This window comes from Microtus oregoni, unplaced genomic scaffold (genome assembly GCF_018167655.1).
Source record: "Microtus oregoni isolate MIOR12 unplaced genomic scaffold, Mior012 000053F_ref0000044, whole genome shotgun sequence".
Classification (NCBI taxonomy): Eukaryota; Metazoa; Chordata; class Mammalia; order Rodentia; family Cricetidae; genus Microtus; species Microtus oregoni.
In genome coordinates, this window is record NW_024543829.1 from 13,767,102 (window position 1) to 13,792,209 (window position 25,108).

The 25,108-nt window shown below is 40.9% G+C and overlaps 1 protein-coding gene across 1 annotated transcript in view; it reads left to right on the forward strand.

The window, feature by feature from the left end:
• The first annotated feature begins 8,171 nt into the window (after window positions 1-8,171).
• The window catches only part of Nup160 (nucleoporin 160), a 59,550-nt gene continuing 42,613 nt past the window's right edge, over window positions 8,172-25,108 (forward strand). The window contains exons 1-10 of the mRNA XM_041637591.1: window positions 8,172-8,292; window positions 8,544-8,655; window positions 13,049-13,259; window positions 14,230-14,452; window positions 15,836-15,914; window positions 16,709-16,823; window positions 17,986-18,144; window positions 20,477-20,554; window positions 21,177-21,274; window positions 22,849-22,933. Of these exons, the coding sequence (XP_041493525.1) occupies window positions 8,193-8,292; window positions 8,544-8,655; window positions 13,049-13,259; window positions 14,230-14,452; window positions 15,836-15,914; window positions 16,709-16,823; window positions 17,986-18,144; window positions 20,477-20,554; window positions 21,177-21,274; window positions 22,849-22,933 (1,260 nt within the window). The 5' untranslated portion in view covers window positions 8,172-8,192. The remainder of the gene's footprint in view (window positions 8,293-8,543; window positions 8,656-13,048; window positions 13,260-14,229; window positions 14,453-15,835; window positions 15,915-16,708; window positions 16,824-17,985; window positions 18,145-20,476; window positions 20,555-21,176; window positions 21,275-22,848; window positions 22,934-25,108) is intronic.

Consider the following 25,108-nt stretch of genomic DNA (forward strand, 5'->3'; position numbering starts at 1 on the left):
TGACTTCGACTGCCAGCATTGTTTTTGGTATGACATGACACAGAGGCAGAGAAATGGCATCTCTGAGGGTGTAGACAGGACAGGCTGGAAGTTTAGTCCAATGACAACAGCTTACATTACACCATTAAGCTATCTACACATCTTGCATCTTACTTATTTTTGTTTTTCCAAGACAGGGTTTCTCTGTATAGTCCTAACTGTCCTGGAACTCACTCTGTAGACCAGGTTGACTTCAAACACAGAGATCCACCTGCCTCTGTGTGTGCCACGGCCCCCACCCCACCCCGGGTTCACAACTTGCTTCTTGTTGGTGCTTTCAATTCCTCCCTTAAGGGCTACTTTCAAGGACAGATGGTAAATGTGTTACTTGCACTGATACTCGGAGGGAAAGCACTCCCAAAGCTCACTAGCAAGGTGTGCATAGGTGGAAAGGCTATATGGCTTCACTGGTAAAGACCGTGTGTGGCATCTGTCTCCTACAAAGGGCAACTGGTCAAGCTTTCCTATGTAGTCACTACTGAAATTGGGTCATTTCCTGATACACCAGAGCTGGCTTTAATGGGTAAAACTGTCTCAGGAAATTCATTCTTCCCTGAGTCTGTGGATTACATTATGTACCACATTTCAAGCAAAACCAGGGAATTATTATGTAGACCTGGCTGTCCTGGAACTCCATATGTAGACCAGGCTAGCCCTAAACTCACAGTGCACCACCTGTTTTTCCCTGTCAGTGATATAACTAAAGGTATGTGCCACCTTGTCCAGCCTATGTGAATTGCTTTTTTAAATATACAAAATTAACATTCCAATATTCATCCCTTGGACCCTTTTAACTCTCAGAAGTTCTTTTCCCACTATTCTACCTTCATAAAATCATGTTCACTTTGGTTACTCTAAAAAAGTAAAATATAATAACATTAATTAATGTGGAACAAAGTACAAAATGTTCAAATTTGTGGAAATATATGAAAAACAGAAGTCAGGCAAAGTAACAGAAACAGAAGTGAGAACGCTGACTTCTCTCTCACTTCTCTCACAATTTCTCTCTCTTTGTTTTTTCGAGACAGGGTTTCTCTGTGGCTTTGGAGCCTGTCCTGGAAGTAGCTCTTGTAGACCAGGCTGGTCTCAAATTCACAGAAATCCACCTGCCTCTGCTTCCCGAGTGCTGGGATTAAAGGCGTGCTCCACAGCCACCTGGCACAATTTCTCTTTTTAAAAGAAGCTCCCCTTGCAATGTTATGTGCTAGGGTTTTCCTGAGGAGAACTGAAAAATTCTAGACTCTTTGTCAGAGCAATTATGTACACTTACAATGTCAGCCTGACTGCTCCATGACTTAACTTTCTAGTGACCGTTACTCTTTAAGCAATGTCCTGCTGAGCAATGGTGACACATGCCTTTAGTCATAGCACTCAGGAGGCAGAAGCTGGTGGATCTCTGAGTTCAAGGCCAGCTGGTCTACAAAGTGAATTTCAGGACACACAGAGTTATACAGAGAAACCCTGTCTTGGGAAAAAAAAAAAAGCAATGTTCTCCTCGCTCACCCTTGTGCAAACATCATATAAAGATTTGATTATTTTTATATGCATGAGTATTATGTGCACCACATGTGTTGAGAAAATCTAAGAGGCCAGAAGAGGGCACTAGATCCCTTGGGACAGGAGGCAGTTATGAACCACCATGTGAGTCCTGAGAACCAGTGCTGTCCCCTGCCATAATGCTAAGTGCTGAGCTAGCTCCTCTGCCCTTCTAATACACTTAATATTTTTTAAACACTTTACAAAAGTTTGATTGAAAAAAAATTAAATAGGGTCTCACGTAGCCCAGGCTGGCCTCAAACTCACTAGGTAGGCTGACTTTGAAGTCCCAATCTTGCCCCCCACTTTCAAGTGATGTGGCCATCATACCCAGTGAAATAAAACTCTTCGCCAGTCAGGGTGGGTAGGGCCTAAGAGTCAGAGGCAAACAAATTTCAGTGAATTTCAGGCCAGCCTGGTTTACATAATAAGTTATAAGCCAGCCAGGGCTACATAGTGAAACCCTGACTCAAAACAACAAAAATCAAAACCAAAAAAAACAACCAAATATGTAAAAAGCCCACAAAATAATAACAGCAACAACTATAACAAAATACTGTTAATATTTGAGGGGAAGTGATCCTGAGTATTGCGAACCCAGGGCTTGTGCATGCTAAGCAAGCCCTCCACCACTGAGCCATCATCACCTTAGTACCTAAAAAATACTTTTTTATTTATTTTGGACTCAGCAGTTAAGAGCATTGGCTTCTCTTCCAGATAATCCAGGTTTGATTCCCAGCACCCATATGACAACTCACAAGAATCTGTAACTCCAGTTCCATGGGATCTGATGTTCTCTTCTGGCCTCTTTGGACACTGCACACACATGGTACACAGACATGCATACAGGCAAAACACTCATACACATAAAATAAATAATAAAAATTAATTTTGAAAATCATTATGGGGGAAGAAATCTTTAATAAATAAATTAATTAATTAAAAAAAAAGAAAATCATTATGGGACTGGAGAGATGGCTCTGCAGTTAAGAGCACTCACTTGAGTACTCACGCAGAGTACTTGGGTTCCATTCTCAGCACCCACAAGACCTCTCGTAACTGCCTGTAACTCCAGTTCTAATAGATCCAGTGCCTTCTTCTGGCCTCCTAAAGCACCAGGTAGGCCTGTGGTCCATATGTACAATGCAGGTATTCACACAAATATACAACAATAAAGATAAAAAAATTATTATGGGGGCTTAGCGTAGCTCACATGTGGAGTCAGAGGAGTCAGTTCTCTCCTTCCATCTTTACATGGATTCTGAAGGATAAACTCAGGTCATCAGGCATTGACTTTACCTATGATTCTTTAAGGAGGGGTGGAGTCTCATGAGCCCACTCCCACTCGCCATCCCACCCTGCCCCATGATGGAATGTGACAGGCCCTGTCTTGCTATGATTTCATGAGAGCATTGCCATGTTGTATGTGCAGGAGGCAGTGTTCTTACAGCACCCCTCCCCACTCTCCATCTCAAGCAACCCTAACCAAATTCAGTGGTCACACACAGAAAGACATGAGATATGAGAGGGACTACTGGGAAGAAGAAGGCTCATCAGAAGACGAATAAAAGAAGGTGATGGAAATTAAAAGATCAAAATATGTACATTGTGAAATTGTCAAAGAATAGCAAAACATTCTCCATGCTGTTCATCTCATACTAGAATAGTTTCTTTAGTGCTGGAGAGATGGTTCAGTGGTTAAGAGCACTTGTTGCTCTTTCAGAATTCAATTCTCAGGGCCCACATCCAGCATCACAACCATACGCGTGCGCACACACACACACACACACACACTTCTTAAATTTTCTTTTAAAAAAGAATACTTGGGCCGGGCAGTGGTGGCACACGCCTTTAATTCCAGCACTCAGGAGGCAGAGGCAGGCGGATCTCTGTGAGTTCAAGATCAGCCTGGTCTACGAGAGCTAGTTCTAGGACTGGCTCCAAAGCAACACAGAGAAACACTGTCTCAAAAAAACACAAAAGAGAATACTTGTAGTTGGGCATGGTGGCACATATCTTTAACCCCAACACTCAGGAGGCAGCTGCAGAAAAATCTCTGTGAGTTCAAGACCAACCTGGTCTACATAGTTCTAAGTCAGCCAAAATTGCATATTACATAGTGAGACCCTATTATTACTAATTTGTTTATTTATTTATTTATTTATTTAAATAAATAAATTCAAAACTAGATACCTCTTAAAAGAATCATTTGGTAGCTTAAATAGGCATAGGATACGATAAAGTCAAGCATATCTGTCCTGAAAGACTTTTCTGAGACATTTCAATGATGATGAGTTCTGAAAAGCTTCAAGGACTTAGGTATGCTGCATTGACCTCAAGGATACTCCTTTCCAGGAGCAACTTGGACCATGATTCTGTAGGATATGTTATGGGGAACATGACTTTAGTGTTGTTTTCCCCACATATTCAAAATAACTATCATGTCACTGTCAACTACTGTTGGCATACAAAAGAGTTCCGCATTAGCCTGGAATGGAGTATAACAAAGATTTATTTATTTTGGTATAAACTCACAGAAAGAGTAATGATCCACGATCCTCTGCATACACTGGGAACTCGAACCAAATCCAGCAGCCAAGAGACCCCCACACACTTTTCATCTGCATTTATAGTGCATGAGAACATGCCCAAAGTGGGTTGGTATCTTAAAGGCTATTGACTGAAGGAGCTCCCACAGCACCTCCCCCTTTTGTCTAAATAGGAGAGTTCTAAGCCTAATACAAAACTATATACTATAAGAACAAATATCAAGCATTGTCCAGGAAAAAGAAGAGGCAAAAACATATATAAAAATTAAAATTACAACCAGCATAAGCAATATCAAACATGAAATATGCCTAAATGTTTCAATAATTATCCTATTCTAAGGAGTCTAAGTCTTATATTAAAAATGGCTTGGCTGGGCTGGAGAGATGGCTCAGAGGTTAAGAGCACGGGCTGTTCTTCCAGAGGTCCTGAGTTCAATTCCCAACAACCACATGGTGGCTCACAACCACCTAATCTGGTGCCCTCTTCTGGCCTGCAGGGATATACATGCAGGCAGAACACTGAATACATAATAAACTAATAAATAATAAATAAAAAAAAATTTTAAAAAATGGCTTGGCTAAGTCATGAGAGGAAAGTAACTACAACTATCTAGTTTTCAACCCCATCAAAGACCTGAGAGGGAAATAATATTACTTGAATAAACAGGAAGTGCAACCAAGCAACTTCCAAAAGATGTAAAAATGACAGAGACAACTGGCTACCTGGGCAATCACCCAATGTCTCATTTGCAACATTGGGGCAACCAACTTTGGCTAAGGCCTAGAGTAATTGACAGACCATTTTCAGAGGCAGAAATATGTGAAAAACCATCTGATCCTGTCTTGGCAAGGTTTGGCATTCTTTTTTCTTGTATCCTGATCCAGTCTGAACACCATCCATTTTGTCAGTGGTCGAGGCAGGGGCAGTTCTTTGCCCAAAGGCTGGTTTTGCTAAGAAGAAAACAAGCTCCAAGTGGAGTGTCTTCAATGCCCTATATTCTCTTGGGAATAGATCAGTGCTGCCAGAATCAATCGTGTGTCACATCAACAGAATCCTAAGTTATTTATATGCCATATTCTACAGTTCTTTGAAGTGTTGAAGATTACCTATCTATGCGGAATACAATCTCTATGTATCTAAAGAACCTTATTAGTCTAACAGTATTAGTATGACAAACATGAATGACTACTGAACTTTTGATTCTTAATACCTATAGCTATAAAGACTAAGACTTCATATCAGAATATTAAACAATCTTTAAACAAATATGCAGCAAATGAGGGCAATGACCTCAAAATGTAAACAATGTACAAGTATCTTGATTAGAGGTAGAAATGTATAGTGCAATATGATAAATATATCCTAAAATTGTATCAATATATAAAATGTCTTAAGCAGAGGTATGTTGACAGAGGTTTCTGTCCCACTCAGTCCCGCAGCCATTCCTTCCCAAAGAAACACACAGACATCTACCTTAGTCTTAAACTGGTTGGCCTATTAACTCAGGCTTCTTATTAACTCTTATAACTTATATTAGCCCATAATCCTTATTTGTGTTAGCCACATGGCTTGGTACCTTTTATCAGCAAGGCAGTCACATCTTGTGTCCTCTGTGTCTGGATGACAACTGAAGATTACATCTTTCCTCTTCCTAGAATTCTCTTGTTCTCATTGCCCTGCCTCTACTTCCTGCCTAGCTACTGGCCAATCAGCATTTTATTAAAGCAATTCAACTGACAAATCTTTCCAGGGTATAAGACCATTGTCCCACAGCAGAGGTAGAAACATGCATGCATATAATATGACAAAATAACTTTGCATAGGTGTATAAATATTGTAAACAGAAATAGGAGCATATTTAACATAACAAATACAATTTGAATTTGTATCAATATACAAGAATCTATACCAATGTAACTTGTCTATTAATAATAGTTCATCTCACTATTACTCACTGTTATTATTAGTGTGAGTAATACTAATCTCCCTATTATCCCAACCCATCCAAACTATATAGCAGTATGAGGCCAACCTGGGATACATAAGAGACTGTTTCAAAAACAAAGAGAGGGTAGGAGACAGGGTGGAAGAAAGAGAGAGGGAGGAGGGAGAGAGCGAGACAGTGCTAGAATAAAAGAGCTGAGGATGTAGCTAGTTCAATGGTAGGGTGCTTGTGAAGTGCACACCAAACCCTGGGTTCAGTCTCTAGCACTGCATAGCTGGCTGTAGAACACAGGCCTGCAATTTCAGCACTTAAGGGTGGAAACAGGACCGTCAGAAGTTCAAGATCAGCTACTACTAAGTTGGAGACTAGCCTAGCCGGGGTAACAGAAACCATGTTTGTACTGGGAGAGGTGGTAGGGGAGAGACTGAGGAAGGTGAGTCAAATAAGGCCTTGTTTATGGTGAAGAGAAATGACACGTTTGTATGTTCAGAGGAATAATTTAGTAAAAATGGAAAAGTTACATATACAAACAAGAATTGCTAAAATGTTCATCAGGTGACCTAAAATAGATGTAGAAAGGGTGTCTCTCTATAATCAGGGACAGTTGGGGATCCAAGCTTGGATTCTCATGTTTAAATAGCAAGCTGCTATACCTCTCCCTAGTCACCTTTTTTGTTTGTTTGTTTTTTTGAGACAGAGTCTCTATACGGCTGTCCAGGAATTTACAAATTCACCTGCTTCAGCCTCCCAAGTACCTGGATTAAAGAGGGGGACCATCACACTTGACTGATTTTTGTTTGATTTGGGCCAGGGTTTCAGACAGCCTTAGGCTGTCTTGACACAGATTGGAAAGTGACCTAGAGAACTCCTGATCTAACCTGCTTCCCAAAGCTGCTGCCCACACAAGCCCGGATACTTGGATTTTCAGAGTAAACTGAGAGGAAGGTTGAGAAAGGTGTGGGCAGTTACAATCTCAAACATGTTCATTAAGGCAGTAAAATGGTCAAGGGAAATGTTATTGCTGGGGCAGAGTTATGGAACAGCCCACTGTTAGGATTCTGATGAAGTTGCCAAGGAACACGTTAAGCTGTAAATTTGGATTTAGATAGTTTTTATATACTCGTTCACTCACAGACAAAAAAAAAAAAAAATCTCAATGTAGTCCCAGATGGCTTTGAATGAGCAACACACCTGTCTCAACCTCCAGAGCTTCGAGGTCCCAGGGAAGAAAAAAAAAAAAAAACAATTATTTGGCTGGGCAGTGGTGCACGCCTTTAATCCCAGCACTACGGAGGCAGAGGCAGGCGGATCTCTGTGAGTTCGAGGCCAGCCTGGTCTACAGAGCTAGTTCTAGGACAGGCTCCAAAGCCACAGAGAAACTCTGTCTCGAAAACAAAACAAAAAACAAACAAACGAACAAAAAAAAAACAACCCACAGACACACAATTATTTGCACGTTTGCAAATCGGGTGGCATTTTGATCATCTCAGGAGGCTGCCGTTTTAATGTTTAATTCAACACATCAGACCCGTGTCACGGTCACGGTGGCCTGTGCCTGAAACCCTAGCATTCAGGAGACAGGAGGATCAGAATTTGAAGCTAATCTGGGCTGGAAAAGGAGCTATCCCAAAATATGCATATATATGAGGATGTGATAAAATAAAAAAAAAAAAAGTCTCGTAAAAATTCCAACACAAAAGGTCCCTCTTCCATTCACTTTTCTTCCGTTTTTCTGAACGTGGAAGAGGCTGGGTGACAACTTCTACGCAATCAGACCGAGGGGGAAGGTGGCCCAGGTTTAGGACACAGGTCCCTTAGGCCTCTTCCCCGGCGCCCGCGCCAGATTTTCAAAATGGAAACACACACAGCCCCGCCCCTGCTCGAGGCCGCCGGGAAAGGCGCTGCCTCTGTCGCCGCCGCTGGCCGCTCCCAGGCGACCGCAGGCGGAGGCGTCTTCCTCCTAGTCTTATTCTCGTGATGAAAACTCGCGGGTGACAGTCAGACTCGCGGTTCTCAGCCACTCAGACCCGCCGTGACTCCAGCTTTGCGCCATATCCCCGGAAGTGACGACAGCGACGCGACCCGCCCTTGTCCCGTCGGGCCTCGCGGCGACGGCGGGAAGATGGCGGCGGCGGGATCCCTGGAACGAAGCTTCGTGGAGCTGATCGGAGCTGAACGCGAAAGGCCCAGGCACTTTCGGGAATTTACAGCCCGCGTCGTTGGTACGGAAAAGGCTTGGGGGAATGGGAGCCACTGCTTCCCTTCGGGATCGTCAAGTTCGACTTTGGCCTCCTCCCTGGTTTGTCCAAGTCCACATGCCCAAAGCCAGTGCCTCATAGCCTGACTTCTTTCTCCTTTTCCCACGTCCTGTTGTATGCACTGTCAGTCCCTTGCACTCTGTTTTCTCAGCACTCCTCAGTGCCTGACATCCCCAGAGAAGCACGTGTGAGAGCCGACCGCATTCATTTTGCAGGGACTGCCAGTGCTGTTTTTGGAGCCGTGAAATACAGCGAGAGCGCGGGAGGCTTCTATTATGTGGAAAGTGGCAAGTTGTTCTCCGTCACCAGAAACAGGTTCATTCATTGGTGAGTGCTGCGTTCCCCAAACCCCTGGAATGTAGGGTTGTCTGATGTATGAATATTCGTGCCTGTTCCAAATTACTACGTCCAGCAGTAATCACATAGGAAGAGAGAATCGCTGCCTTCAGTTCATGTCATAATTGGTTCTAGGAGAGTTATTCTGCTAGCAGGTTAAAAACAAAGGAGATACAACATTGAAGACCCATTTTAGACATATATTTATAGTGTCAATATAGTCTTTGATGTTGCTTCTGCCGATGAGATTGAACTTGTACATGTCATTCATGGTGCTGAGTACCGGGAAATGGTGCAAAATATTGTAGCTATGTAAGGACAGAAATATAGTAGATATCACTTTTGTTGTGTCAGTTTCACACACAAAAAACGACACCAAACTAATGATAGAGGTTTATAAATACAGATTTTCATGCTTGCCCCAGAAAGCTAATGGGACAATCAGGTATTATTGACCAAGAGGGAGGGTAGAAAGTCACAGTTGTATCCAAACAATCAAAAAAATTAGCTAGGTGTGGGCAAAGAGATATCCAGTTGACCATGGAGGGAAATGGGCAAAACTTGAGCTGAGTTAGAGGAGAGGCCAGGGAACAAAGAATCTGAATATCAAAGAAAGACTGAAAGAAAAGGAGGATGGATACAGGAAGAAAAGCCAAGATCAGTGTTTTAACTGAAAGAGACTTGGTTTTGAAGGCAAGTATGTGGATAGGGTGGTAGGTAAGGTGATAGGAGCTTAGACTTCTGTACCTTGGATGAATCTTCTTATATCCTACCATGGGTCTGGCCTTGTTTAAGCATGGGTGTGTCTTAGTTAGGGTCTTTTTGGTTTTTTTGGTTTTTTGTTTGTTTGTTTTTTCGAGACTGCTTTTCTCTGTAGCTTCACAGAGATCCGCCTGCCTCTGCCCCTCGAGTGCTGAGATTAAAGGCGTGCACCACCACTTCCAGGCTGTTAGGGTTTCTGTTGCTGTGAAGAGACGCCATGACAACTTTTATAAAGGAAAGCATTTAATTGGGGCTTGCTTTCAGGTTCGGCGATTTAGTCCATTGTCATTATGGTAGGAAGCATGGTGGTGTGCAGGCAGAGGAGATGTTAAAGAGGTAGCTCAGAGTCCTGCATCTGGATCAGCTCACCCTGAGTGACAGCCGCACCTACCCCAAATACATCTATTTGGATAATTCTGTTAGTTGCATGACCTTCTGTGAGTAATTTTTGTCCATTTTTATTTTACCCATCTTGAATTTTAAGACTATAAACACAAAATGCTCTTGATGTTTTGGATTTTTTAACTTTTTAAAAATTATTTATTTATTCTTATTTTTTGTGCATTGGTGTTTTTCTTCCATGTCTGTATGAGGGTGTCAGACCCCTGAAATGGAGTTATAGATTGCAGTTGTGAGCTGCAGTCTGGATGCTGGACATTGAACCCAGGTCCTGTGGAAGAGCAGCCAGTGCTCTTAACTGCTCAGCCATCTCTCCAGTCCACCTCTTGGTGTCTTTTTGTACTCTGCTTTAAGTTATTTTCCGCTAGGTTATCTGTCCCTCAGCAAAGATGAGTAGATTTTTAGAACTTTTACTCTAAGAATAGAAAAGTCTGAATTCATTCATAGCATTTTTTTTTCCTTTCCTCTATTGTGGGTAAAATCAGTCAGCTGAGTCAAAATTAACACCACAATTTACATGTACCAAAGACGGCAGTCCCAAGAGTAAGAGCTGAATTTCAGTAAAAGGAGTCAAGGTAAGAAACTTGTAGGTGGCATTTCTCCTGTCAAGGTAACAGTTATAATAAAGAAAGCTGCAGAGAGCCGCTTGAGAGAAGTGAAAATTGGAGAAGGAAAATGAAGAAAATTTATTTTAAATGATAAAGTTCAAAAATATTTTATGAATAAAACATTGAAAATAAATTTTTTAGATTTAGAAAGTATGTGTATGAGTGTTTTGCCTGCGTGCACTTACGTGCATCACGTGCATACATGGTGCCCTTGGTGACCAGAAGAGGTCGTCTGGGTTCCTGGAACTGGAGTTAGGGGTGGTTGTGAGTGCTGAGGATCAAGCCTGGATCTTCTGAAAGAACAACAGGTGTTCTTAATCACTGAGCCATCCTTAGAGCCCCCAAACTGTTAACTTTTTGTGTGTGTGAGGAGTTGGTAGGTGGAGACAAGGTTGCACTGTGTATTCCCTGCTGGTATGGAACTCACTATGTAGCCAAACAGGCCTCTAATTTACAAAGATCTGTCTGCCTCTATCTCCAGAGTGCCACGATTGAAGGTATGTGCCATCGTAAGCACTAGTCAGAACAATTTTAATGAAAGAATATATTTATCTGAAGGGAGCAGTGGGATAAAACTAAAGGCTGAAATTAAGGAAGACTAAGTTGGTTGATTTGTGTGTGTGTGTGTGTGTGTGTGTGTGTGTGTATGTATGTGTTACATATAATTTAAATTTAGTCTTGATGCTCATTTAATCATTCTGAAGTCAGTGTGATCACAAGATAGAGTAAAGGAGAAACCTTTGGCAGTCACTTAAGTATAACCTGGTACTGCTAAGAAAAGGGTCCTAAAGTAGAAAAAGACAAGATTTCCTGAGTAAATTGGGAGCATGGGGATCATGGGAGAGGGTAGAAGGGGATGGGAGCAGAGAAAAATATATAGCTCAAGAAAAGGAATGAAAAGGGGGGGGGGGCTAAGGATAGGATAAAGGCAAAGCGCCATTGTCCGTCTGTATTTAAGGACTGGTTCCAGCACCTCTCTCTTCAGACACCTCAGTCTGCAAACAGTCCCCATGCTGTTAAACAGCACAGTATTTGCAGGCGATCTGCCTGGCCACACATACTTTAGTTCACTCTAGCCCACTTTCAGTGCTTTATATAATGTGCTGCATAGAGGGATGTTGAAAAGAGAATAGAGATACAAACACAGGTTTGGTTTGGTTTTCAATTTATAATTAGTTGAATTTGTTGGCATAGAACCTATGAATTTGCAGAGGCAACTAACTGGAATCTGAGGAGAAAGGTTTATTTTAGTTCACAGTTTTAGAGGTTCTGGTCCAGAATTGATCTATTCTTGTCTTTGGTCCTATGGCCTCGCCCTTAAATGGTCCTACCATATCTCAGTAGTGCCTTGAAGACTAAACTAGCATTCAAAATCCAAACTAGCATCATACATGTTGACATAGACCAGTGAGTGTGTGCTACAGATGTTTTAGAATGATAAGTACTTAGAAGGCAAAGGTAAGAAATACCTTGCAGAATTAGGTAAAGTGGCAACATCTGTGATGGGTACAAATGACAGCACAGGCAGTAGGGGTGATTAGTAGGGGTGGCTCCTGTGTTATGATATGGATTTGAATAAAGCCCCCCTCTTCCCACTGCCACATATGCTGCTTCCATCTGCATTTGTATCTTATCAGACAGTGTTTATTGAATGTCAGCTCTGATTCAAATACTTTCCTAAGTCTGCAGATAGCCAAATACACATGGCAATTACCTCTATACTTAAAGTGTTTATTGCCATTTATTCAGAAACTCTCTTTGAAGAATAATAGGAAGTTGGACTGGCATAATGGTGTAGAAACAAACCTTGGTAGGCTCAACATGCAGTTAATTTTATATTTTTAAAAATATTAAACACTAACTGGGCAGTGGCAGTGCACGCCTTTAATCCCAGCACTCAAGAGGCAGAGGCACTCACTCTGAGTTTGAGACCAGCCTGGTCTACAAGAGCTAGTTCTAGGACAGACTCCAAAGCTACAGAGAAACCCTGTCTCAAAAAAAACAAATAAATAAACAAATAAATATTAAATACTGACCCTTATAAAACAAGAGCAAAACTCATAAAATTGCTATTTTTTAATATGTTAAAATGTAACAGATAAAGAAAATGTGCTTATTATTTGTTTGGTGCTATAGTGTGCGTGGATACCTCATTCCTCTACAAGTGATGGGCGGAATTAATTTTTATATAGCAGAATTTATCTTAAGTAGGGGCTAAGGAAATGGATGTATATTTAATATTACCATAATGAGATTTAGATTTTGTTGTTCTGTTGTGTTTTATAAGTCTATATAATATGTTCTTAAATGAAAAAGTGGTCTAAACCAGATATGGTGCACTCCTTTAATCCCAGCTCTCAGGAGACAGAGGCAGGTGGATCTCTGTGAGTTTGAGGCCAGTCTGGTCTACATAGTGAGTTTCATGGCAGGGCTATGTAGAGAGACCCTGGAGAGAAAGAGAAGGAGAGAGAAGGAGAGAAGAAAAGGGATCCAAATTGGATTGTCTAATCCTTTTCAAATTTGAAGAGTTCATTTAGACACGATTATCATGTGTTTTAGTGCAGCAGTCATTGAGAAAGAAAAATTTTAATTAATCTCTCTCTCTTTTTAAACAGGAAGACTTCTGGGGATACATTGGAGCTGGTGGAGGAATCACTGGACATAAATTTGTTTAATAATGCAGTTCGCCTAAAATTCCAAAATTGCAGCCTCTTACCCAGTGGGGTTCATGTCTCTGAAACTCAGAATCATGTGATAATCTTGATATTAACCAATCAGACAGTGCACAGGTTAATTTTACCACATCCTTCCCGTATGTACAGAAGTGTAAGTTGATTGTTATGTGCAGTAACTTGTTTCCCATATTATGCTAGCTATCACAGATTTAGGACTGGAGTGAAATTCTTTGAAATGGAAAAAAATTGGATTCCTTGTTAACCGAGCATACTTTATAGTTATGGTTTGAAATAATCAAACTTGGGGATGGTATTCGGTCATAGAGTGCTGGCCTCACATGAACAAATCCCTGGGTTCCATCCTCATAAATTGAATTTGTGCCTGTAATCCCACTACTTAGGAGATGGAAACAGAAAGGTCACAAGTTCAGGGTCATCAGGAAGTTCAAGGCTAATTTGGGCTTCATAAGACCGTGTCTCAACAACATAAAGATCAGACATTTTAGCCGGACTGTGGTGGTGCATGCCTTTAATCCCAGCACTCAGGAGGTAGAGGAAGGCAGATCTCTAAGTTTAAGGCCTAGATCTAGGACAGGCTCCAAAGCTACAGAAAAACCAAAAATAAAAAATAAAAAAAGTTCAGACATTTTAAGTTGATAAACTAATGTTCTTATACATCTGTAATTCCAGAAACAGGGAGGCTGAGGTAGAGGATTTCAAGTCTCAGCGCAATCTCAGCTATACAGAAGTTCATAGCCAACCTGGGCCGCATAGTGACAGCCTGGCTGGCAGGGAAGGGAGAAAGCTTTTATCTCATGCTCAACATTTTTTTTTTTTTTTGAGATTTGTTTTTATGTGTATAACTGTTTTGCTTGAATAAATACACCACTTGCATGCAGTGCCAGTGAGGGCCAGAGGGCGTCATATCCCCTGAAACTGGAGTTATAGGCAGTTGTGAGCCGCTATGTAAGTGCTGGGAACAAAACCCAGGTCCACAGGTGATCTTAACCACTGAGCCATCCTTCCGACCCATCAACATCTTTTTAAATAAATATTCTTAGTAATTGAGAGGAACTAAACAAAATTCAGCTTATTTCAAAACAGATTCTTTTTCATTACAGGAGCTGGTAACTGAAAGTCAGATGCAGTCAGTATTTACTGACATTGGAAAAGTTGATTTCAGAGATCCTTGCAACTATCAATTAATTCCAACAGTACCTGGACTGTCCCCAAATTCTACCACCTCTGCAGCTTGGCTTAGCAGTGATGGGGAGGCTCTTTTTGCTTTACCATCTGCTGCTGGCGGCATCTTTGTTCTTAAACTACCTCCTTATGACATACCTGGTAAGGATGGGAATGGAGCGTGAATTTATCTTTCATCATCAGTGGTGACATTAAAACAGACATTCAGTCCCATCCATTGTCAGTGCAAGGGTTAAGTCTGTATTGTTCCTGCTTTCATTGTTACTTGTTTGCTCCCTGTTGTTGTACATTTATTCAGTGGATGAGGAACTAGAAGAAGGAATGCTGGGTATAGGAAAACAGATTGTGTGTGTGTGTGTGTGTGTGTGTGTGTGTGTGCGCGCGCGCGCGCGCACATGCGCGCGCGTGTGTGTGCGCCTATTCGAAGTTCAGTAGTAGACATAAATTACTATTCCCACCCTCATACTGAAAAGTATTGTATTTACAAAGAATGAATTTTGGGACCAAATTGACAACTGATCCCTGTTTGAAGTGACCACTGTTTTTTGCCTGCAATATTGGATTAAAGTCCTAAATGTGTCCAGATCTGCCCTCCCATTTCAGGAACTTCTCAGGGAGATTGATACATTAAACATTGGTTAGGGGACTAAAGAGATGGGTCAGCAGTTAAAACACTGGCTGCTCTTCCAAAGGACCTGGGTTCTATTTCAAGCACTCACACGCCAGCTTATAACTTCAGTCCCATGGGATCTAGTGCCCTCTTCTGGACTTCAAGGGCATCAGGCATGCAAGTGGTGCGTGTGTACATGTGCAGGCAAAACACTCATACAGATAAATACATTAGCAAACAAAATCATGCTACTGCAGTGTTGATAATGATCTGAATAAACCCAGTCTCCATACATTGGCTAACATTGAGTGCCCCAGTGCTGTCTCTCCCCCCACCCTCTATACCAGCTATATGCCTTTTGCAGTTTCTTAAAGACATGAGGCATATTCCTAACTTGGAATTCCCCACCAATGTTTTTAGTTCATAATTCTGTCTCCTCAATGAAACCTTCCTTGACCAACCCTTTGAAAATGCCATCTTCCCTCCACAATACCAGCAATGCTTACTTTCCTTTTCACTATTAATTTAACTTTCCTACTTCTCTCATCCTCCAGCAGTAGAATGTTAAGTTTCATCAGGGCAATTGTTTGTTTACCACTAAATCTCCAACACCTAGAACTACTGCTACATGAAAGGGAGCCAGTGATTAAGAAAATATGAAATGATTCTATTGACTGGAAGAATAGACTCCTATCTGTAAATGGCAAGACATTTTCCCTAAGAATATAAAAAAATATGATCTGGTACTAATTCAAAGTATTTTAGGTGTGATATATGTAGAAAAGTACATTTAAGAACCTTGTGAGTATAAAAATGTAGAAGTCTGTCATGTATTATAAAGACCTCCTTGATCCTGTTTGTGGCTTTGGGTTTTTCTAAGTTATAATCAGGAGGTTCCTTGGGTATCGTTGCAGGGGTAGCATCAGTTGTGGAACTGAAACAGAGTTCAGTGATGCAGCGATTGCTCACAGGTTGGATGCCCACAGCTATAAGGTAAGTTGTGCCCTGCAGGAGATCAAAGGGGCCAGGTTGTAATCCTTGTGTTATTACTTCTGTTGTACTGAGTTTAGGAGTGCATAGCATGATGTCCTGCCTGAGGAAAGCCGCACTCCAGAGTCTGTCTTATTTGCAGAACTATACTTTGATACCATACTTCTCTGTTTTCACAATGTCCAATTCCATGCTATACCCAGATTTGAGTTAGACTGCTAAGGTGGAGTGCACAAGATGTTCCTGCAGGTAACAAGCACTTGCTGCCGAGCCTGACATCCTAGCAAGTCTTATGTCAGGTCCCACATGGTAGAGGGGAGAAACCCAGCTACTACATTGTCCATTGACCTTCACACATGAACCCTGGTGTTCATTCTCTCTCTGTCTGTCTGTCTGTCTCTCTCTCTCTCACGCACACACACACAGAGTTTAAAAATGTACTTTTAAAAAAGACCTAATAAGCCTGATGTGGTCATGCACGACTTTAATCTTAGTATTCAGGAGGCAAAGGCAGATAGATCTCTGTGAGTTCGAGGCTAACCAGAGCTATATAATGGGAAAAGGAAGTTTTTGACCAATGTGAAATTAATTGCTTTTTATAATAATAGAACCTACTTGATTTTATGATAATAATTGGTATAATGTACATAGAAATGTATTTGTCTTATGCCAGCATGTAAACTCTTGTTCTTTCTAAGAATATCCATTATAGTTTTATTTTACCTCTTGAATCACAAATTCTTGTGATATGCTTATCTGCAGTAGTTAAAAAATCTAAAACCTGTCCTTGTTTTTAGGGGTGACCAGGGGCCTTCAGATCGGGCCCTCAGTCTTGCTGTTCACTGTGTTGAACACGATGCTTTCATTTTTGCCCTGTGTCAGGATCATAAACTCCGGATGTGGTCCTATAAGGTAAATACTGCATTTATGGTTGGCTAAGTTAAAATGGGATGTGACATGTGGAAGAGTTGAGATCTATCGTACTGCTCATTTAGAGATGATAGATCATTCGGTTTAGAAATTTAGATATACTTTCAGATCTTGACAGTTTGAATCAACATCCTTTTCTGTACATTTCCCTATTCTTATTTTTTTACTTTTCCCAGTACCGATATGGTAGCTCACAACTGACTGCACTCTGGTTCCAGGGGATCTGACACCCTCAGACACACATGCAAGCAAAACACCAATAAATATAAAATAAAAATAAATTTTAAAAAAGATAAAGTCTTTACTTAAAGGCAACAGTCGTTTCAAAAATCTTTTTTAGATGTGTTTTATGTGCATCACTGTTTTGCTTATTTGCAGTATGTATGATTAATGTGTGCTTTATGTATGCAATATGTATGATTAATGTATGCTTGGTGCCTGCAGATATCAGAAGAGGTGTCAGATCCCCTGGGACTTATTTGCAATATGTATGATTAATGTGTGCTTGGTGCCTGCAGATATCAGAAGAGGTGTCAGATCCCCTGGAACTGGTGTCATGGGTGGTTTTAGTCCCCACAACTGTACTACTAAAATCCATGCTAGGACAGAAGAGATGGCCTTGGCTAACACTGGTTAGCAGTACTAGCAGCTCTTCCAGAGAGTTGGGATTCAATTCCCAGCACCTATACGGTGATTTACAACTGTCTGTATCTCCATTTCCAGGGTTCAGACACCTGCTCTCTAGAGGCACCAGAGACATAAATAGTACATAGTAGTACATAAGTAGTATATATGGAGACAAAACATCCATACACATAAAAGTTTTAAAAACATTTTTTAAGTGCATTTTTTTAAATGCATGTTGATAAGACAGTTTTCAAGATCAAAAAAAAGGCTGGTAATTTTGTTTTGTTTTGAGGCAGGGTTTCACATTGTAGCCCTAGCTGGCCTGGAACTTGCTGTGGTAGTCCTGGCTGGCTTGAACTCACAAAGATCTGCCTGCCTCTGCCTACCGAGTGTTGCGATTAAAGGTGTATATGTTCCTCTCTGCCAGGCCTCTCAGAATGATTTTCTTTAAAGGTAAGGGATGTATTTCTAGTCTCACTGTTCTAGAACATCACCTATTAACCTTTCTCTGGGGCAGGACCAAATGTGCCTGATGGTGGCTGACATGCTGGAATATGTCCCTGTGAACAAAGACCTTCGACTCACTGCAGGAACGGGACATAAATTACGACTTGCATATTCACCGTCCATGGGGCTCTACCTAGGAATATATATGCATGCCCCCAAACGAGGACAGGTATGAAGAAATAAGGCGTATGTCAAGGCGTTCTCAGTGGATTACTTGTGGGAAATGTCAGGCCCATTGAGCCCACTTAAGCTTTGTGTCAAGTGCTGAGCTGTTCAAGGGTGATTGGGTTTTGTGCTGATATATGAATTAGAAAATTGTGGAGGGGCGGTAAGGATTAAAGGAAAGTTAACCAAAACTAAACAAATTTGAAAGCAAATATGAAAATATAGGTAAAAAAAATGAAATTGCTGAAAAGGAATATAGATGTTAGTAAGTAATTATGTAGAAATTAATGTTTTCAAATATTATTGTTCACCAACCAGACACTGCTATTGTGAGGCATACAGGGTGTATGTAATTGTGTAATCAAATAATAAATAACCATTTTGGGTATTTGTGTTTAGCCTAGTGCTGTGCCTTATATGTGGATGTACTAATAGGAGCAACACTTGGGAAGGCTTACTGCAATCCTCCTAGAGAAAGGATGTGTCTTCCTTGCTTATTGCAGCTCTGATTCCCCATGCTAGGTTTCTGCCCTGCTTGTAAATCTTCACGTTCTTTGTTGGGCTCTATATCCTCTCCCTGTTTGGGCCCTGAGACCCTGACTCCTGTTGCCCACAGTGGAAATTCTCATAACAGGACTGATGAGATGGCTCAGTGGGTAACAGTGCTTGCCTTTGAGCCTGACAACCTGAGTTAGATCAGAAGAGAAACTCCTTGGTTGTCCTCTGGCCACCACACAAGTGATGGAGCACATGTTAAAACATACATAAATGCTAAGTCAGTAAATAAAACGTAATGAAAACTTAAATAGGCCTAGTGTTGTGGTACATACCTAAATCCCAATATTCAGAAGACTGAAGCAAGGTTGTTGTTGTTCTGAGGCCACGCCAAGGGATATCATAAGACTGTCTCAAAAGAAAAATTTGGGGAAAAAATGGGATAAATTCATTCTTTTTCACAAGTCTTTTGAGAAATTCTGTACTTAGTCAGCATTTCCTGGATTTTTGTTGTTTTGTTTGAGCTACTTAGTATGCATATGCATAATGATAGAAATATGGCAGAAAAATTATAAAATGTATTTTACTATAACAGATACCACAGTGATGAATTGATGAATTTTTTTCAAAAGATCCTGTCTCAAAAAACTTTTTTTTTTCCTTAAAAAAAGTGGTTAGATGAGGGCAGTGACAAGATGGTGCAGGTGTTTGCTGCCAGACCTGAGCTCACGCCGTAGACACACAACAACGTACAGACACACAGACACATGCAATAAATAAATAGAAAAAATACGTTTTCATCATCCTGTGAATAGCTGCCTTCCTAAGGCACAGGTCATCACATTGTCAGTGCACAGTGAATTCTCTGAATTGTTAAAAATACTGTTCATAAGTATCCTGTGCTTTAATTTCTTCAGTTTTGTTTATCTTTTCCTCTAGTGTAAGGGATTGAACCCAAGACCTTACACACTTAAGGCAGTGACTCTACCACTGAGTTAACCTAGCCTTCAACGGTCATTTAAGAAAAGCATTTTTATATACTTAGCATATAATTTATATATAATATTTATGTTTTGTATATTATATATTTTAAATTTATATGTATGAGCATGTGCACTACAGGAACCTGTGGAGGCTAAAAGAGGGTATTGGATCGTCCTGGACCTGGAGTTATTGGCAATTGTAAGCCACCATGTGAATCCTGGGAACCAAATCCATGGTCCTCTGCAAGAGCACTAAATGTTCTGAAATGCTGGGCTACCTCTCCAGGCTCAACAAATGCCATGTTTCTATTTGAAAGTTTAGTTTTAGAAAGTGTTTTGTTATTGATGTTGTTGTCTGCAGTGTGAGATTATTTTTGTTTTCTTAAGCACACGAGGCAAATGCTCTACAGCTGAGTCCTATTCCTAATCCTGGTGGTGGATTTGAACATGCAAACATGAATTATCTTCTAACTTTACAGGAAGTGTGTGGGTGCATGCAAACATGCAGTTCTCGCATTGGCGCTGAGGGTCAAACCTAGGTTTCACATTAGTAGTTTCTAAAGTAGTTGTAGACTCAGCAGGTGGAAGGAAGGGTAGGGATTGAGAGGGAAGTTGTTTGATAGGAATAAAGTTTCAGTTTTGCAAGATAGAGTCCTGTATACTGGTAGCACAGCAATATCAATGTATTTAAACTGCATACTTGAAAGTGGTTAAGATGGAAATTTTTAAACAATAGTTAAATATGGTGGCACACACCTGTATTTGCAGCATCCAGAGGTAGGAGAATTGTGAATTCTTTTCTTAGAGTAGCACGTTGATTGTATGGAGTGATGAACTATTAACTTGTGTTTTCTACAGTTCTGCGTTTTCCAGTTGGTGAGCACTGAGAATAATCGGTATAGTTTAGATCACATTTCTTCACTGTTCACTTCTCAGGTAGGTTGAACCATCTTGTACATTTCACACAAGCACAATACAAAGTGTTGACTACCTCAAAATCATAGCTGCTTGTGAGTCTGAGGCTAGAGGCTCATTTGAACACAGGCATTCCAGACCAGCATAGCAACACAGTGAGACTGTCTCAAAAGGCTTTAACTGTTTTTAAGATTATAGTCTTAAACCAGGGGACACTGGCGCACGCCTTTAATCCCCGCACTCAGGAGGCAAAAGCAGGCAGATCTCTATCAGCTCGAGGCCAACCTGGTCTACAGAGGGAGTTCCAGGACAGGCACCAAAGCTACAGAGAAACCCTGTCTCAGGCAGTTTGGGGGGGCGGGGGGTTGCGGGGAGATTATATTCTTAAAATATTTCATGTATAGACAGTTGAAAGCCCACCATGTGGGTACTAGGAATTGAGCCACAGTCTTCTGGAAAAGCAGCCAGCACTCTGAACCAGAGCTCTCTCTCCAGCCCCTCTTCACATATAGAAACAAAAAGTTTAAGTTGGGATTTATCAAGTTCATGTGCCATGTTGTGCTTTTATATATTTTTCTCTATTGTCAATACAAACTTAGTCCCTGCTCTTTTCTCTTTCTTATTTTCCCCCATTTATTTCTAGGAAACACTGGTTGATTTTGCCTTAACCTCAACGGATATCTGGGCCCTGTGGCACGATGCTGAGAACCAGACAATTGTCAAATATATCAACTTTGAACAGTATGGACTATTTAACTTTTGTCTTTTTCTTAACCATAGGCACAGCCACACTGAGATGAGACTTTTTTGTCTAGAACCGTGTAATTTAATTTGAAGGATTCTGATCTTGAAAATTTTCTAAAGTGCCACCTTTTTTGTTTTTTTACCTTTTGATTTTAGAGCAAATAAATACACGTAGGGTTGGGCTAAGATAAAATACCATATTTCTTAGGTGACTAGTTATGTACCCCAAATACTTCTAATCTGGAAACTTACTGCTAATACCATGTTTCTTATACCCACAACTTAGCAAAGACATTGAAATTCCTTTTTATTCTCAATTTCCTTAAGATAAGATCAGGGGTAAAATGAACTAGTGTGGTTCTTTGGAACTGTCTTAAGCGGGAAACTGTTTTGCTCATGAGAAAATTAACTTCAGGATTCAGAGTGTGACTTAATGAATATTGTGTCTTCCTCAGACTCAAAGCCTCTAGCTTCAATTCCTAGCACCTCCAAGACTATGCATGGTCTTGTGTGCTTGTAATTCCAGCACTCTGGAAGGAGAGGCAGGAGGATTAGAAATTAAAGATCATCTTCAGTTACAGAGTGAGTTTAGGGCCAGCCTGGAGTACGTGAAAGCAAGAGAATCGAGAGATTGAATTGAAGCCTGATAGGGCTACAGAATAAAACCATGTCTTAAACTAAAGGGCATAGACTCTGGATTTGGGATTGCGAGCCTGGCTATGCGATTTATTAGTAAGTCTTAAGACTTACTTCCTCAGCTACAAATTAGATGTAATACATCCTTCAAGGAGATTGTAGGACATACATGAGTAGCTTTTAGAACAGTACCTTGTGTCATATATAGTAATAATCTAGTAAAGATCAGCTATTTTTAGATTTATATTTCAGATTTTAAATTGAGGGTGTTGCCTGTTTAAGATAGAACACTGGGGCAGAGAGATGGCTCAGTTGGCAGTTTCTGCTGTTTATTCATGAAGACCGGAGTTTGGATCCTCAGCACCCCTGTAAACAGCAAACCGGTCATAGCAGTGCACACTTACAAGCCCATGCTCGTAAGGCAAAGCTTACTGGCCAGGTTAGTCTAGCTAAATCGGTGACCTGTGGATTCATTGGGAGCCCTGTCTCAAAATAATAAGGTCAGGGCTAGTGAGGCATCTTGGTAAATAAAGTGCTTGCTGTGGGAGCCACACAATCCCAGAACTCCTGATGAAAAGAGAGGAGACTAGAAAGGTCCTTTGACCTCTGCGTATCTACTGTGGTACCAGTGCACATACTTTCACCACATCATCATCATCAATAACTGAAAACACATGGAGAACAATTGAGAAATATATTTGACACTGAACTCTGACCTCTGCAAAGACATGCACATCTGTGCACCTGCTCGTGCACACACACACACACACACACACACACACACACACACACAGATAGTAAGAACACATAAGAACTGTACTTAGTAACAGAATGAAGTAATGATTGAACAGGGGTTCACTGATGAGGCCCCCTACTCAGATACTGCCAAAGTGTATTGCTATGGTTTGGTAAAGTTTTGGATTTTTTTCTTATAGCAATGTTGCAGGTCAGTGGAATCCAGTTTTTATGCAGCCTCTGCCAGAAGAAGAAATTGTCATCAGAGATGACCAAGACCCCAGAGTAAGTCTGTAAACTGTTACTGTCAGATAATTTGAACAGACTGAAATGAGAAGGCAAATGCACTGGCTGGTGTGGTTGAGATGTTCAGCGTCTGCTTTCAGACAGGGCTGGCATGGTGCTTTCAGGACTTCATCTCTTGGTTTTTCGAGATGGGGTTTCTCTGTAGCTTTGGAGCCTGTCCTGGAACTAGCTCTTGTTAACCAGTCTGGCCTTGAGCTCACAAAGATCGGCCTGCCTCTGCATCAGAAGTGATGGGATTAAAGGCGTGCCCCACCACCACCCCGCAGGACTTCATCTCTTTATTCTGCTTCTTCCTTGATGTTTTTGTTCTTAGTTAGTACCTCTTCCCCGATAGGGCCTACATTCTGTGTGCCTAGCCTGAGTGGTGTGTTAATTCCTAATGTGTTCACTGTCCAGAATAGAATGTTCTGGGCTAGCATGACACATATGCACCAGTGCAGATAGGGAGGTCAGAAGACAACTTTCTGTAATCATTTCTCTCCTTCTATCATATGGGACCCAGTGTTCAAACTGAGATCATCAGGCTTGCTGGCAAGTGCCTTTACATTGTTAACTGCTGACCCATTTCAATGACTGAGAATTTTTAATTTTCTTCTTTAGATTATTTTATTTGATATATATGAGAATTTTGCTTATCTGTGTGTATGTGCATCCTGTGCTTGCCTGGTGTGGTGCCCAGAGTTCTAGATTCCTGAACTAGAGTTATGGATGGATGATTGATTGGTTGATTTTTTTTTTTTAAAACTCTTTGTTCTTTGGGAACCTACCACCCATCCCCCAAATAAATACACAGAGACTTATTCTTACTTATGAACACCCAGCCTTAGCTTGGCTTGTTTCTAGCCAGCTTTTCTTAACTTTATCCCTTTAATCTTTTGCTTCTGGGCTTTTACCTTTCTCTATTCTGTATACCTCTCTTCCCTTCTTACTCCATGGGTGGCTGGCCACTGGTGTCCACCTCTCCTTTCTCTCGTCTCTTCTCTCTTCGATTTATTCTCTCTGCCTGCCAGCCCCACCTATCTCTCTACTGCCTAGCTATTGGTCATTCAACTCTTTATTAGACCAATCAGCTGTTACAGGCAGGCAGAGTAACACAGCTTCACAAAGTTAAACAAATGCAGTGTAGAAGAATGCAACACATCTTTGCATCATTAAACAAATATTTCACAGCATATATGAATGTAAAGCATCTTAAAATAATATTCCACAACTGTGGTCAGCTGCTATGTGGGTACTAGGAACCAAAGCTGGGTCCTCTACAAGAGCAACAAGTGAGCCATCTCTCCAGCCCCAAACCTTTGTTTGTTTGTTTGTTTGTTGTTGTTGTTTTGACAGCATCTCTGCCACCTTGGTTGTCAGGTTACTCAGTCTGTAGACCAGGCTGACCTTGAACTCTCAAATGCTGGAATTAAAGACTGCACCACCACTGCCTGGCTATCTCCGAACGTTTTAATGAATGTAATAATTATGCACACCTGTGAAGTGTAGCATGATAATGATACATATAAGTATCAATATAATATCAATATAACATATAGTATCAATGTAGTATCAATTATAATAATTAGTATTTGTATCTGTTTAAATATTTGACGAGTATAGTTTACTGACCGATTACATGCACCAGACCTGGGTTCAATTCCCAGCATCAGGGGATTTAAAGTTTATAAAGATATATGCAGTGAAGAAAATTTGAAAAGGTAAAGCAATAAAACATAATAGGCCCGTGTCCTCATTTTTAAAGGATATATCTTCAGGATGAATGAAAGAAGTTTCTAGTTGATGCCTTAGTGTTAAATGAGCTTAATGATTGTGGACTGCAATGATGAGGACATGCATTTCAGAACCCCCAGTTTAAGTATCTGAAATGTGAATCCGTAGAGTTCATTAGTAATAGTGATTGATTATTTATTGATTATTTCAGTTAACAAATACTGGGTTTGGGGTTTTGTTTAAAGCCAAAGTCTCATACTAACTATTAGTAGGCTTTTGTTCCATTGTGTTCATTATTGCTCAACAGATGGGCTGGAGAGACGTCTGCTCCTCCAGCGGACCTGGGTTCAGTTCCTAGCACTAACATGGCCGGCAGCTCACAGCCATCTGTAACTCCAGGTCCAAAGGATCTGGCACCCTCACACCGACATATATGCAGAT